Here is a 14,687-nt window from a genome sequence, read left to right on the forward strand (position 1 = left end):
CCAATATCATAAAACACACTATTGCGGATAACTAAACTAAGCTTTTCGATGTTTAAACATACAGTAAAGGTGTATGGGTAAATTCAACAAGCAATATTTATTTTTACATTTTTTTAGTGTTTAATTCACAATGCATTGAACAAATAAAGGGTGCTATTTCAAAAATGCGCCCACTGGGATATTTTAGGGCTAAACTTGGTGATGGGGATATCTTGAATCATAAGAATGCCTTTAAGGCTCACCAACCAAGAAAAAGACTCGCAAACAATGGCCGGATTACATTTGAATGATTTCATGGCACCGCTGTATAGTGGGAAAATTTCAAGGCCAAATCCTCTTTAGTGATTCACGCTCCATATATTGTCAGCATGCGTTGTGTATTTTCCAAGGCGTGTAGCTATGAGTCGCATAGCTAAGAGGGATTTAATTATAATTGGTGTCTGCAGGCTCTGTCCATGTCAATTTAGTGCGAGTCTTGACACTCGGTGACATGCTTCTGGAAAACTGTAATTGGTCAGTTAACATTAGTTGACAGATCAATTAACTTACATTAACTCAACTTGAAAGGCCGGAAACTTCAGATTTTGGGCTTCTTTTTATGGTATCTGTCTAATCTGATGGTGCAAGTACTGCAGTTAATAACATCTAGCATTTTGTGTTGCAGTTTCAGTCATGTCAGCGTATAGATTGTTCTGACTGCAGTGCAGTTTAACTTATTTGCATGTTTGCATTTCATACTAGACTCATTTTCTGCACTACATAATATACTTCTAATTCCATTTTTGCAATAATACAGAGTTCAGATGCAAATCTCTCTAAGTGAGAATGACGGGTTTTTTTTTAATAAATGAGCATTTTTATGAGGGCACTTTTTCTGCTGAACATAAAAGAAGATAATTTAAAGAATATCAGGTTGGGTGAATGCAGTACAATGGTAAAACATTACGACTCACTTAAACGTTTTAATAAACCACTCAAGAATATATATATGAGGCTAATATACCTGCTCATTTACCAAGTACTCAGTTTTGTCAGTAATTGCCTTATTTTTTTTTACAAATGTCACTTTAGTCATTTCATTAGTATTTACCACATTTGACTCTTTTGCTGCAAAACGCTCTATGTGCATGCAAAAATTTCCACTTCTAAAAAGTCTCCAGTCACTCTTCACTGTTTTTCTAACTACAGGCTCAACAATTTAGTAAACTTGCAGGTTGACATTTAAAACATATATGCACTTAGAGGACTTTGCTGAGAAATTTATGCACTTTTTAATGGATTCAGCCAACAAAGCAATATTTTTGGATGGCCTGAGGCTGGAATTATGCGAATTCGAAGTGAAAGTATTTAAAGAACGTATAATACGTGCTAAGAGCATTCGGTCAATATCATTATTTCATTTTTAACAAAGATGTGATTTATCTGCTTTTGCCTCATTTTCTTCATAATTGTATGTTTTTCTTTGTCTTATGTCTACTAATATAATGTAGGACTGCTTTGCCATAATGCAAAACTGTGTTGAAACGAATCTGAATTGATCTTAAAAAAAAAAACAAAAAAACACAATCAGTTATTACAGTAACTCATCGGATAGCTGAAATGAACCAGATTTTCAGATTTCCACAAACCTAATCCCATACATTTGTGTTACAAAAGCTACGCTTTATCTCCCTCATTATTCTGAGCTGTATGTTTAATCTAGATTTCATTATTGTACTCATAATGTATGTCATTAATGGCCTGTCTTCATGAATACATCAGATAATGTGAAATATTTATAGGGTTAAGTGGGATGAATGAATAACCAGAGAGGAGCGCGGATGTGGGGGTCATTGAGAGAAGATGTGAAGTGATGCCAAAATCAATGATCCTCTTTCCAGAAAAGCAAGTGTGTTGAAGCAACTTATACAAACTGTAAAGGGTTTACTTCACTCGCTGTCCCTTTTTATCACATTTCCAATGCTTTGATTCCACACTCATAAAAGCTTCACTCCGGGGGAACAGGCATGGGCTCGGATATTGATGCTGGACGAACAATAAATCGGCAGGGGGATTTGAAGTCATCATTAACCTGCAAAATATAAATAGCTGGAGCTGTATTTCACTTTTGCTTGCAGCTGTGAATCAGGTTTTTGAGAAATAAGTGAATCTGTGTAGTGGTGTATCAGTGATTCCGAAACAGCACACCTGTCTTTAGAACCATAAGCCGAAAAATTGGATACCCAAATCTATTTGATCTGAATAAATTATCTTGGTTTTATTCTGGTAATGACAAACAGCTGATAATAAATGTTCATGTATCCAGCAAGGACATTTTTTTAGAAATTTTTCAATTTGCAAGTGAGTGACATTTTCCATTAACGCCTGATTTACACCCATGAATCGTTGGTGGCTTTCGACATCTCCTAACACTTTTCCCATAGGAGCGTTATCCAATATTTTTCCAAAATTTGCAAGAAAGAACTTCATCTCATCGTAACGCTGTCTCCTTTACTTTCTCCAGGTGGAATCTGCATCGCTCAGTCTCTGAAGATCCCGCACGACCACAAGCAGGCCGATTTTGACAAGATCATCAAGCAGCTGCTGGAGACGCGTCACGCCCGGGCCGTCATTATTTTCGCTCATGACGAAGACATTCGGTGAGCTTTTGACTACCTTGCCAGATGCGCGAAAGCGGAAACTGTAAATAAATGAATGTTAAACCAATAAATTGCTCCCTTTCGCGCACCAAAAATTAAAAACTTAAAAGTTACTGATGACAACTAATCGATGCTGTACTGGGCAGGGATGCTATTACTTAGATAAAACCCAAGGGCTCACTTTAGAGCTTTATATCTTGTTTGCTGTGTAAGGTGCATCGATTAATGTCATCATCATACCATCAATCGGCAAACTGATTTAAAATTGCCATTTTGTATTTCATGCACTGATGCAAGCCAACATCTCCTCTTGAAGGGTAACAGAGGGCTTTAGTGTCAATATAATGATTTTATGTGTGGGAATGTTCGCAGGGGGATCCTTAACGCCAGCAAAAGAGCAGATCAAGTGGGTCATTTCCTGTGGATTGGGTCGGATAGCTGGGGAGCCAAATACAGCCCCATTCAAGGCCTGGAAGATGCCGCTGTCGGTGCCGTCACCATCCTGCCAAAAAGAGCAACTGTTGTTGGTGAGATTTATTCTGTATTTTTTTTAAATTGAGGCAATTAGGCGTAGGATATCCAAGGACGACCACATTCCCACAGTATTGTGTGACTTAGATCCATTGTGACAGATTAACCAGTGAGTGCTTTTGTAAATTCCCCTGACCACAATTGAAACAAAAAAATCTAATTTTTACTTTTATAAAATTGCTGGAGCTACATTTGTTTAGTTTTTGCAATATGTTGAAGTTTAAAATAACATCAGGCACACTGATCGAAAAATGCAAGGAACAGTGCACTAAAAATAGATAACAATATCCCAGGTGTCTACAAAACAGATGATGGTCCAAAAATCTGATTCATTTGTTGACCGGAGAATCTGAACTTGGACCCGACGACCCGTCTGGCAAGACTTTTTATCCGGTCTCTGAATAAAAGACACCACGCCATGGCGTTGGTCTCAGTGCCAGAATATACTCAGTGGTATCATATTTTTGGAATAGGGCACATGCTAATTATACAAAGAGCCCTTTGGATTGAAATGAAGAGAAATGGCCTTGAGGTCCTGGATTCTTTGTGATAATGAACCAACTGTTGATGAACCCACAGCCCAAAAGCATTCGCACAATACTTTAATTATGTCTTCTGATATCAATTAAAATATCACAGAAGCAAGCGTTATATCCAGAGGAAATCCTTGCTCTTATTTTGCCTCCAAATGATGAAGATCTATTTGTTTGTACTCTATATCTGAAATGTTGGCATGATGCCAAACATTGGGGCCTGTGAGCCGTTCTACAAAATAGCACTTAATGTTTTGTAACAACTGGTTTGGGGAAAATTCAGTGTATGATCGTAACTTCAGATATCTTACTACAGCGGCTGTTGTCAGATTTTAATGGGGATGTGAAACATTGGGACTTTACTGGATCCCCTGAACACAAGATTTGACAATGAGGTGCTAACCATGCTTAACAGCCCTGGTAACCACTAAAACAGCATGGAAATGTGTGATGTTTGCTTTAAAAGTTAGAAACATACAGTGCATATTATAATAATAGATGGTTATACATTTGGTAGATGCTTTTATGCAAAGCGACGTATGGTGCATTTAAGTTCTGGTGTGTGTTTCCTAAGATCAGGGGCGTCATGCACCAATTTTTTTTAAGGGGGCACAGTGTGCACAGCTCACAGAAATGTGTGCATACACAGACATCAAACGAAATATTAGAGCTTTCAGTCTTTTTCATGGCACTTACATTTCTAACAATCTGAACACCCCTGCTTTCATGCAAAAAACTCCAAAATAAAAGTGTAGATTAACTTTGATACCAAATATTTAATCGGAATAATGATATATTGGTATCATATTTACATCTGAAATGGCATGTTTTATTTATTTAACTTTTAATAAATGACTTGTTTAATTGTGTCATTAATGCATTTTGCACAACAACTGCATTATCCTATAAAATTAATGTAATTTGAAATCCATAAAGTATATAAACAACGAAAATGACTTATAGCCACGTGATTGATTTTAATGTTCAATAATGATTATAAGAGGAACGCATTATTGCATCAAATTTTACCTCATATGTGAGCATGTGTGATTGATCCACGCCCCTGTGAACCCTGGCGAACTTTGGCATTGTACCAAGAAGATGCATCTAGAAATCTACTAATATAACGTCAAGACGGTCATATTTTAAACCATACATTTTCTACACAGAACAAGAGGTAAACTGTACATTACTGACTGTGGTTTGGAAATGTTGTGAGCGTTTCTTACACGTTTAATTCCTCAGATAGCAAAATGCAACAGCAAAGAGCCCATGAGTGCGCTTAGACGCTAATGTCGCCAGAATAAAGTAATGTAACATGATCATAATGGCAAAAATCTCAGAAAAGTGACAAGGATGCAGAACAGAATTGATAATATTGTGCATATTAAACAGATTAAAAGACAAATAATAGATTAATGGATGCTTCTTAGATTTTGAGTTTGCATGCAAAAGAAGTAAAAGAAAATAATAAAAAGTAATATTCAGATAACATTAAAGCTGCAGTCTGTAATTGCATTGTTAAAAAAATTAAAAAAGAATAATGATTTATAAGTTGAGCTGTCAGGTCGAATGTCAGATGTCAGTTTTTTCAGTACACGTAAAAATAAGTACGTAACATAACCTGCACGTTTGTCTTTCAAACAGAGATGGCGACAGAGAAGCAAAATGTATAGATTATTATCATTAATATATATATATATATATATATATATATATATATATATATGTAAGCAATAAGGTACGAGAGGCTGTGCTGTATCGTGAATAAGTAACGGCTGAAGGGCGTTGTTAGGCACGACGCGAAGCGGAGTGCCTGCAACCCCTTCAGCCGTTACTTATTCACGATACAGCACTTGCATCGAGTACCTTATTGCTTTTATAAAACGGTTACCACACAATATTAAAGTAAAAAAATATTAGTGCAACTTTCATGAAGTTAAATTAATAAAAGCATTCCTTCCGCTAGAAAAAATAGTCCCTGACTGCGAACAACAACATGAAAGTTCAAATAAAAACAACAAACTGTTCTCAGACTTTGTCTCATTATATGTTTATGTGTTGCTAAGGGTGTTGCTAAGGGCGCAGTGATATTAAATAGAACTGTTGGGTGAAGCGGTCATAGCAGTGTTTTATTGTGAATAAAGCACACCTATTGACCAATCAGAATCAAGGATTGGAACTAACCGTTTTATAAATATATATATATATATATATATATATATATAAACTTTTTTTTTTTTACACTTGTTTCTTCTCAGGGGTACAAGAGAGGTTTGCAAGAATTTGAGCATATGTGAAGCAAACTCGGATCATTAAGAGAGATATAGTTAATTTATAACATACATTATTCACACAGAACACATATATTTGTTTTATTTTATACATGCAAATAAAGTACATTATTTTTATAATAGAATTTCCATTTTACAAAAAATACACATACTATTTTACTTTCACTAATACGCTATTAACAAATGGTCATGCTGTTTTTTTATTACAATTAACATTATTTAACCGAAGTTGTGCAACTGGTCAAATGTATCTTTTTTACATTACAATAATATTTGCTTATTTTTTTTTAAATCTATCCAAACACAAATTTTCCTCTTATCTTGTTTTCCAACCTGTGATTTTGTGCACTGGAAAATCGCATCCTTGATCATTTCATATTTACATCTCCTCCCGCCAGTTAATCTTAGTCTTTTATGCATGCGATGCAATTCTCCAAATCTAAGTCATGTCACACAGCGAAATGCATTTTCCAGGTATTCACATGGCTGTGATAGCATCTCTCCGCCTGCGGTTGCGTGCGCTGTTTGCCATTTGCTGATAAGTGTATTGCGCAGCGCTGTGCCGGGTCGAGCGACTGCCCCTACATTTCACAGCACTGATGAAACAATTTGAAAAGCACTCGACAAGAAAAGCATCACACTTAAAGCTTTTTAGACCTGTGAAAACAATTGAGCGTAGTTTTGCCGGAGAGGGAGTTTGCCCTACCGCGAGCACCCACCACAAACACAGGCAACTTCATCTTTTTTGGTTTACCTTTGTTTTTGAAAGTGAAATGATGTTGTGTTTGTGGATAGACACAAGGCTGCAAGCGATGTAGATGGTTCACTTTGATCTAACGACACAGAGTGAATGCGAGCGTTAGCTGCAGAAGTTGGAGGTTTACGGCACCATGCTGCTTTTGCACCCGGTGCATTGACGCTGAGGAAAGTAATCTGTGGTTTAACACCCATGTTCTGCTGAGATTGACTTTACTTGGTAATTTGGGAATACAATACAGTATTCACAATACAAAATATACACAATATGGTATTTGTATAAGTAATTGGTGGAGTTTGGAGGGTCAGGGGGGGCACTGACTCCCCAGACCAGAGCCACTTATGATTTTGTCTGAGCTATTAATGACATAGAAATATAATTCATATTTAATTTGTCTAATCTTGATATTTTAATATGTAGACTGAGTAACTTAACACTAAAATAGTTTTAATCCATTTAAACCATATTTAACTCATTCACCGCCAGCTTTTCTTAAAAAGTTGCCAGCATTTTTTGTGATTTTCACAAAAGTTTCAGAAAAAAATCCTTCCAGGAAAATTGTGTTCTATAAATATATAAACATTTCATATATTTAAAATGAAAAGACCCTCTGCTTTTAAACAAACAAACAAAACGAAAAAAAACAAACATTTTATCCTATCTTCATTTGTTCTGTTTTTATAACCTCTTAACTCATTCCCCCCCAGCCATTTTTTTTTTAAAAAGTTGTCCGCCAGCTTTCAAAAAAGTTTCACAAAATGTCTTTCAGGAATATGTTCTTTTAAAAATATATAAACATTCAAATATATAAAATTAAAGAACAGACCCTCAAACAATAAACAAACAAACAAAACGGGAAATTTTTTTCATTCTATCTATATTTTTTCTCTGCTCATAAACTCTTAAATTTGGGAATTTTTCTTTAAAAATATTTTTTAGCAAAAAGCTGAAATAATTGCATTTTTTTTTAAGGAATTTTGTTAGAGATCAAATTTAGAATGATTATAAAAACATACACGGAGTTTAAAATTAGTAAATAACAATTTGGCTTCTAGTGGATAATCGCGGTATTGCAAATTAACACAAAAATTCATCAGGAACTTTTTTATGCAAATGTTTTCTCTTAAAGGTGTAGTTCGCATGGTTTATGAAAAATACTTTGGAAAAAGGAGTCAGACTGACTACCAAAACACATTTGTAGCCAATCAGCAGTAAGGGGCATGTCATTTAACCGACATCATTGCCTGGGTTGCGTATGTGTGGGGCGGGTCTTTTAAAAGAAGGTCCAGATTTTATTGGGGTAGGGGCGTGTTTGTTTAGGTGATTTCAAATGTCAACAATGGCTTTCAGAGATCATGCACCCTGCCTTTAATTGACGAGATAACTTGTCAATGGCAGGGAAAGAGTTAAATATGGGTATGTTACTCACATTTGGGCAAAAGGCTGAAATAATAGCATTTTTGTAAATGAATTTTGTTAGAGATCAGCTTTATGCTACACATAAAAAATCACTGCGTCACATTTGTTTACACTGCTTTACACTTTTGTTGTTTTTTGACAGCATAATAAACAAAACTGTTTAAATAAATTATACACATAATTTACTGGAGGTTTCGATGGTGTCATGCGACAGTTTCAGCCCCACAGTTTAGCACAATTAAAATCAACATAAATCTCAGATTTACACCATAACTACACCTCGTTCATTATAACGGCAGGATCCTGGTTTTGTCGCATTACTCTCTTGAAATATGTATTGGTGTACAGCGTGTCCTTCACTAACATCTTTGAATATCATTTGACATTTATTCGGCACTCATTAAGTACACCATCATGATGGCCGGGACTATTTTAACACCTTTGATTGGTCATTTCTGCGATCAACTGCCTTGGCTAAAAAATGCCAAACACCTGTTCTAATTGGACGTAAAAATGAGCTTGTGGACTCTATAACCCCAAACTCTTCATTTCATCTTGACTTTTCATGTATTGCTGTGAAACCATAACAGGCTACTAAAAACACAGTCGTGAAGTGCAATGGCCACTCGTACTCGTCCGGTAGGTCGTGTTGAAATCTATCTGACAGCCTGTCTGCAAAGATCTCTTATCTGAAATCACCCAGGAGCACGTACTGTAGGTAATAGCTAAAATAATCAGTTCTAAGCAAACACAAAACGTTTTTATTACGTTTATACAACGTTGTATTTTGGTTGCAATGCTGCAAAATAAAAGTAGTAGATATGTAAACCTTGCAAAAGAGTTTATGGAGTACGCTATCCTAAATTGTACGGTATTAGCATTGTTTTTGTAACACAGTTGATACTTAATGGTCTTTCTTACTTTCTAAACATCAAACTTTTATCACCTGCTGAAATCTGACATTCTTCGCCTGGTCTGTAATTGGATCAAACCGCGCACAAAGCGGTTCCTCGCTGTCTTATCATGTGGCATTTCTGTCTTTTGGTTTGGTTTTAATTTGGCCATTAGACTCACAGCTGGTGCTCAGGCCTGTGTGCTGACCTCCGACTGTGTTTGTTTGTTTGGGTGCTTATTGTGTTTTGTAGTAGATATCTCTCCGACAGCAGGGGGCCTGGAATTGGCACTCCGGGATTTCCGATTATGACCCTAAACTCGTAGTGACAACTCAAAGCGCCATCATCAATGTCATTATAAGAGCCTGAATGAAGGATTTTGACTAGCGCCATATACGCCTTCACTCATTGAAAACTTTGTAGCAAAACATTTTTTTTCCTCTTAGAGAGGAAACTATTATTTTGTCTTTTATCATTTGTTGTGTTGTTGATGTGTTTTCTATTCAAACAGGAAGTTTGGGTAGGACGCACAAATAGGATTTAGTTCACATACTGGTTCTTGCTATTCAGAGGCAGGAGGTTTTTATCAATGCATAACTTTTGCCTTCCTATCACCATCTCTGTTTTAAACATGAGATTACAGGTCTGTATGAGGGTTGAAGTCAAATTATGCCAAACTGACATTCTTGTGACCAAACAGCTCAACTAATAAATCATTATTACTTGTATTTTTTAACCAACAAAACTTATGGATTCAAGCATTATTAAACACAAGTACTGTATATACATGCCCATGAGTTTTAAATGTCAGTTTTGATAACTTTCAGGAGTGTACTAGCATTTCAGATTTTCACATGGTAACCGCAACATCGATGAAAAGACAAAATCACAATTCAGATTTGATGGTGTCTGACCCGAGGGTTCAACAGTGATTATACTGATATTGATTTAACAATTGATGTTAGTTTTATTATAAAGTTTAACCCAATCTACCGCAGAGCTGCTTAGCGTGAGCTCTCGGCGAGATGCATTTTCAGCTGAAAATGAATAATTAAAAGAGTCGAAGGTTTCAATAATTCATGCTGTTTTGCTGTTAATTGAATGAGCAAATGAGTGATAAACAAGCAATAGATATTAAGAATAAGCAGATAGATAAACAAAAGCAAAAGCATCTTATGTTAATGAAATGCTTTGCATAAATGAAATGCTGCTTTGACAATATCACAAAAATAAGACCATATAGTGCAATATAAAAGTGGCAAAAATTTTGTTAATATAGATCAATGACTTTATTCTGACATGTCTTCTTCTTCCTTTTTTGCTACTTTAAGTATTTAAAATATCATGTATATTAAAACATAAATGGGGTGGCACAGTGCACTGTTGCCTCACAGTAAGAAGGTCCCTGGTTTTAAACAAGTCAAACTTAAAGTTGCAATGTGGATTTTAGGATTTGCAGTTGGTTAAGTTATCTTTTATTAGAATAATGGGAGCATTTTGGTTACAGGTTGAATCCACACTGAGCGTAAGAGTGTGCAGAGCCACCTTTACATCAAACACTTGGAAGATGAGCTCATGATTTTTTTATCCTTGACAACAGAGCATGCAAACAATTTGAAGGTGGCCATTAGTTTTAATGGGTCAGATGGCATAGGTTAAACTAGAAAGATAAAATAAAGTAATAGCTATGTTATAAAAGGCCACGCATTATAGGGATTTTATGGGGTTATTGCTCGGCACAAAAGATGACGGGTTTCTTTTACTCATTTCCCGCCAGCCTTTTTTTTAAGTTGCCCGTCAGTATTTTTTTTTTTTTATTATTTATTTTTTCACAAAATGCCCTCCAGGAAAATGTTCTTCTAAAAATAAAGTTAAATAAAAAATAAAAAAAAGTTTAATCATATCTTAATTTTTTTCTCTGCTTATAAACTCTTAAATATGGGTATTTTTCTTCAAAAGTATATTTTTTAGCAAAAAGCTGAAATAATTGCATTTTTGTGAAGGAGTTTTGTTGCATTTACACCAGCTGCGGTAGAGGCGGCAAAAACGCGCTATTCGCATAGTTGGACGCTTGAACATTCGAGTTTACGCGCTTCATTTGCGTGTGGAATTTTAGTCATTTGAGACATTCACCCGGAAATCCACGTCATGGGAGGGGCTTCTGCGACTCTGCTGAGACTCCGCTTGCTTCCTGTAATCACGTCACTACTACAGCAAGGTCCTGATTGGTCAACGTGGTGCAGAAATCCGCCAAAGTTCAGATTTTTCAACTCATGCGTTTCCCACGCCATTTGCGCTGCAAGATGCCTAATCGCGTCATTGCATTGACTTAAAATGTAAATCACCCGCATGTAAACGCAGCATAAGAGATCAGATTCAGAACGATTATCAAAACATACACAGTTTTACAATTAGTTTAAAATGAATAAATAATTTTTGCTTCAGTTTTTTATGAATTGGGTAAGTGCACCATCTAGCGGATAATCACGATATCACAGATTACCATAAAAACTCATCAGGAACACGTTTTTTCATGCAAATGTTTTCTCTTAATTGACAAGTTAACTCGTCAATGGCGGAAAAAGGTTAAAATGACAACAAAAGCTCTGTAATGTCCAATAAAAATTAAAATGTATTGTCACTACTACTACTGCAAATAATAATATTAATTATTATTATTATTAGTAGTAGTAGTAGTAGTGGTAGTAGTAGTAGTATTAATTATTTATTATTATTATTATTATTATTATTATTAATAATAATAATAATAATAATAATAATAATAATAATAATAATAATAATAATAATAATAATAATAATAATAATAATAATAACAATAATAATAACAATAATAATATTATTAATAATAATAATAATAATAATAATAATAATAATAATTAGTTACAGCTCATCTTATAACTGCAACAAAAAGGTGAGCACAAAATAATTTTTTTATTTTATTTTATTTATTTTTTTGTCATTGTCATGGAGAAGTTCCTATCCAAGGGTACCTTCCACCAATAATAATAATTCTCTATAGTGCTTTAGTAGATCTTTAGTTTAACTGTAGGCTGTGTATGCATAGTAATGTACAGTATTATGTCAATCAGTTTTATGGCTCATCCTGTCAAAATTTAGTCTGAAACATTTTGGGGTGGTTTCCCATACAGGGTTTATCTAAGTCCCAAACTAAAATGCATGTTTGAGCTGCCTTTATTTAAAAAAGCTTGAACTGACATATTAAGATATGTGAAAGGCACAGCTGTATTGTTTTTTGTAAGGTTTGTTTGTAAAAACTACTTAAATATGCTAATTTAACCTAGTCCTGACATAATCTAAACTCTGTCTGGGAAACTGACGCTTTTTTTTTCATTCACAGCATAAAGCTTTGTGCTTATGTACTGTACCAATGCTGTCATTTTATAGGCTACAGAATTACATAATACCCATGAAAATGATCCGTTTCCTCAACCCATCCTCCCCTGACCACACACACCACCATTGCCTTGTTTTAGTAGACCTGATCTGAAGTTGCAGCTCCCGTCTGGATTGCACTCACCTCAAAGACATAGACAAATTGCAAGTGCATTAGTCAATTGCACTTGACAACTGCGTTACAGCAGAGGAGTCACTTAAGGCAGAGTGACAGGGTGGAGTGTGATCCTTTCTGATTTGGAGATCCGTTTGGTTTGCCCTTTGTCCCTACAGGCTCTGAGTAACGTTTAACCACGGACCGTACATTAAATCACAGCAAGAAGTCTAAGATCCAGCCTGGCACTAGAAGCTCAGGCACTTTATTTGAAGTGTCGTCGTAGCTAGCGTTTGTCACCTGAGGTTTTTCGCATGGCTTGATAGCTCGAATGCAGCCAAGCAGGCGTGATATCTGGCGTAGCTAAGGAGGCACCAACTGGAAGTGTTTGGGAGTTGTTTATACCGGACACCTGGAAAGAAATAGGTTTAAGGTTGCCTAATGATTAAAAAGAATCACAAAGAAGAATTCTTTGATGATTCCTATGACAATACATTAGACGTGAGTTTGGAAGGAAACCCACAGCCCAGAAAAGAAATGGTGTAGGCCTCCACATGACTTAATCTTCATTGGCAATGCTTGTTGAAATGCTAAAAGATGTATATAGCTGCCCACATGCACCTCAGAGGAAGTCATACTGATTTAAATTTGTGCAGTAGGGAAATATATGCATGTTTGTGGTTTTCTGTAATATATGCACAGCCCAGCTGATCAATATTTAAGGAATAAGATACGCGGGGCTGTGAATAAACTGCAGACAGTCAGCATTAAGGAGCAGGGTATTAGGGTAAGGGTTTTTGTATTTTTTCTTAATACGTTTTATAACCAAAAATATTTTGTTGTAAACACCGTTTAGACTTGAATAAATAAAATTAGGTAGCACTTTATTGTACAGTATGTGTACTTACCTTGTACATATATGGTAAATATGTTGTACTTACAGATAAATGTGTGGTACTTACTTTTGAGTATCTACGTGGTAATTAAATGGTATCATTACTGTACTTATTATATAACTCTAGGTAAGTACTGGGTGATACCACACACATACTTAGGTATACTGTAACTAACATATTGTACATTCATTTGTAAGTACAGTAGTGTGTATTTAGTACTTACAGGCAAGGTTGAGTTAATGTCAGGTACTTATAGTGTACGTATACTGTAATTAACGAGAAAAAGTACTGTACTTACAAATTGTATATACATGGTAAATGTGTAGTACTTACAGGCAAGTGTGGATTAATGACAGGTACTTATAGTTAATATGAAAAGCCAAATAATGTTACGTCAGAATAGCAGTGTTAAACTATAGCAATGTTATTAGCCACCCCTCAGCTAGTCAATTAATAAAAATGATCAATTGTATGTATTCATATACATAAAACGAAAATATGAGAGAGACTGGGGCTGGTTATCACAAGATCGTAATTATGTACTGTATGAAGTTTGTTTGTGTTTAATTATTAATCGTTTTCTTTTAAAGCCTAAAAGTCTGTTTCATGGCAAGTTCTAATGTGACAACTTACCCCATACAGTTGGGGTTATACAGCTGGCATTGGGACGTGTGTCACGCTAGGCATCAAAAATATAAATGATCATTTGCTACAGCAGTTGGCCAACACCTTAAGCTATGTGCATATAGAGAAATAAACCTCCCTCTGAGAGTGATTTGTTACAACAATGGCTTGTATAATTATATACTATACAAAACTCAATGTAATGCTTGAACCTAAATGGTCAATTGCAGCATGCTGTGGTCAAATGTTTCATATAATGATTGTTTTCCTAAAGCTTTCTTCTCACACAATAAAATCATTTCAGCTCAAATCAATACAGTTCTTCGCTCACTTATCACCCCTTTAATTTAAACTAAAGAAAACTAACCAGTGGCTGACTGTACAGAATGCAATAATGCATTGTATGATATGCAATATGATAATAATTACATTATTAAATCTATTTAATTTATAATAAAATATAATAAACCCTTAAAACTATATAACCACATAACCAACATATTTTTCAGCATTGCTTTGTCTGTCCCATTAGTCTCTCTGCTATCTACAGGTACCTAAAACTTTGACTCTAC

At 35.2% G+C, this 14,687-nt stretch overlaps 1 protein-coding gene across 2 annotated transcripts in view; it reads left to right on the top strand.

Annotated features, from left to right (window-relative positions):
• The window catches only part of grm7 (glutamate metabotropic receptor 7), a 192,758-nt gene that overhangs the window by 98,943 nt on the left and 79,128 nt on the right, over positions 1 to 14,687 (top strand). For both annotated transcript variants that reach the window (XM_055217170.2, XM_055217169.2), the window contains exons 3-4: positions 2,504 to 2,639; positions 3,012 to 3,166. In XM_055217170.2, the coding sequence (XP_055073145.1) occupies positions 2,504 to 2,639; positions 3,012 to 3,166 (291 nt within the window). The remainder of the gene's footprint in view (positions 1 to 2,503; positions 2,640 to 3,011; positions 3,167 to 14,687) is intronic.

This window comes from Misgurnus anguillicaudatus, unplaced genomic scaffold, assembly GCF_027580225.2.
Source record: "Misgurnus anguillicaudatus unplaced genomic scaffold, ASM2758022v2 HiC_scaffold_32, whole genome shotgun sequence".
NCBI lineage: Eukaryota > Metazoa > Chordata > Actinopteri > Cypriniformes > Cobitidae > Misgurnus > Misgurnus anguillicaudatus.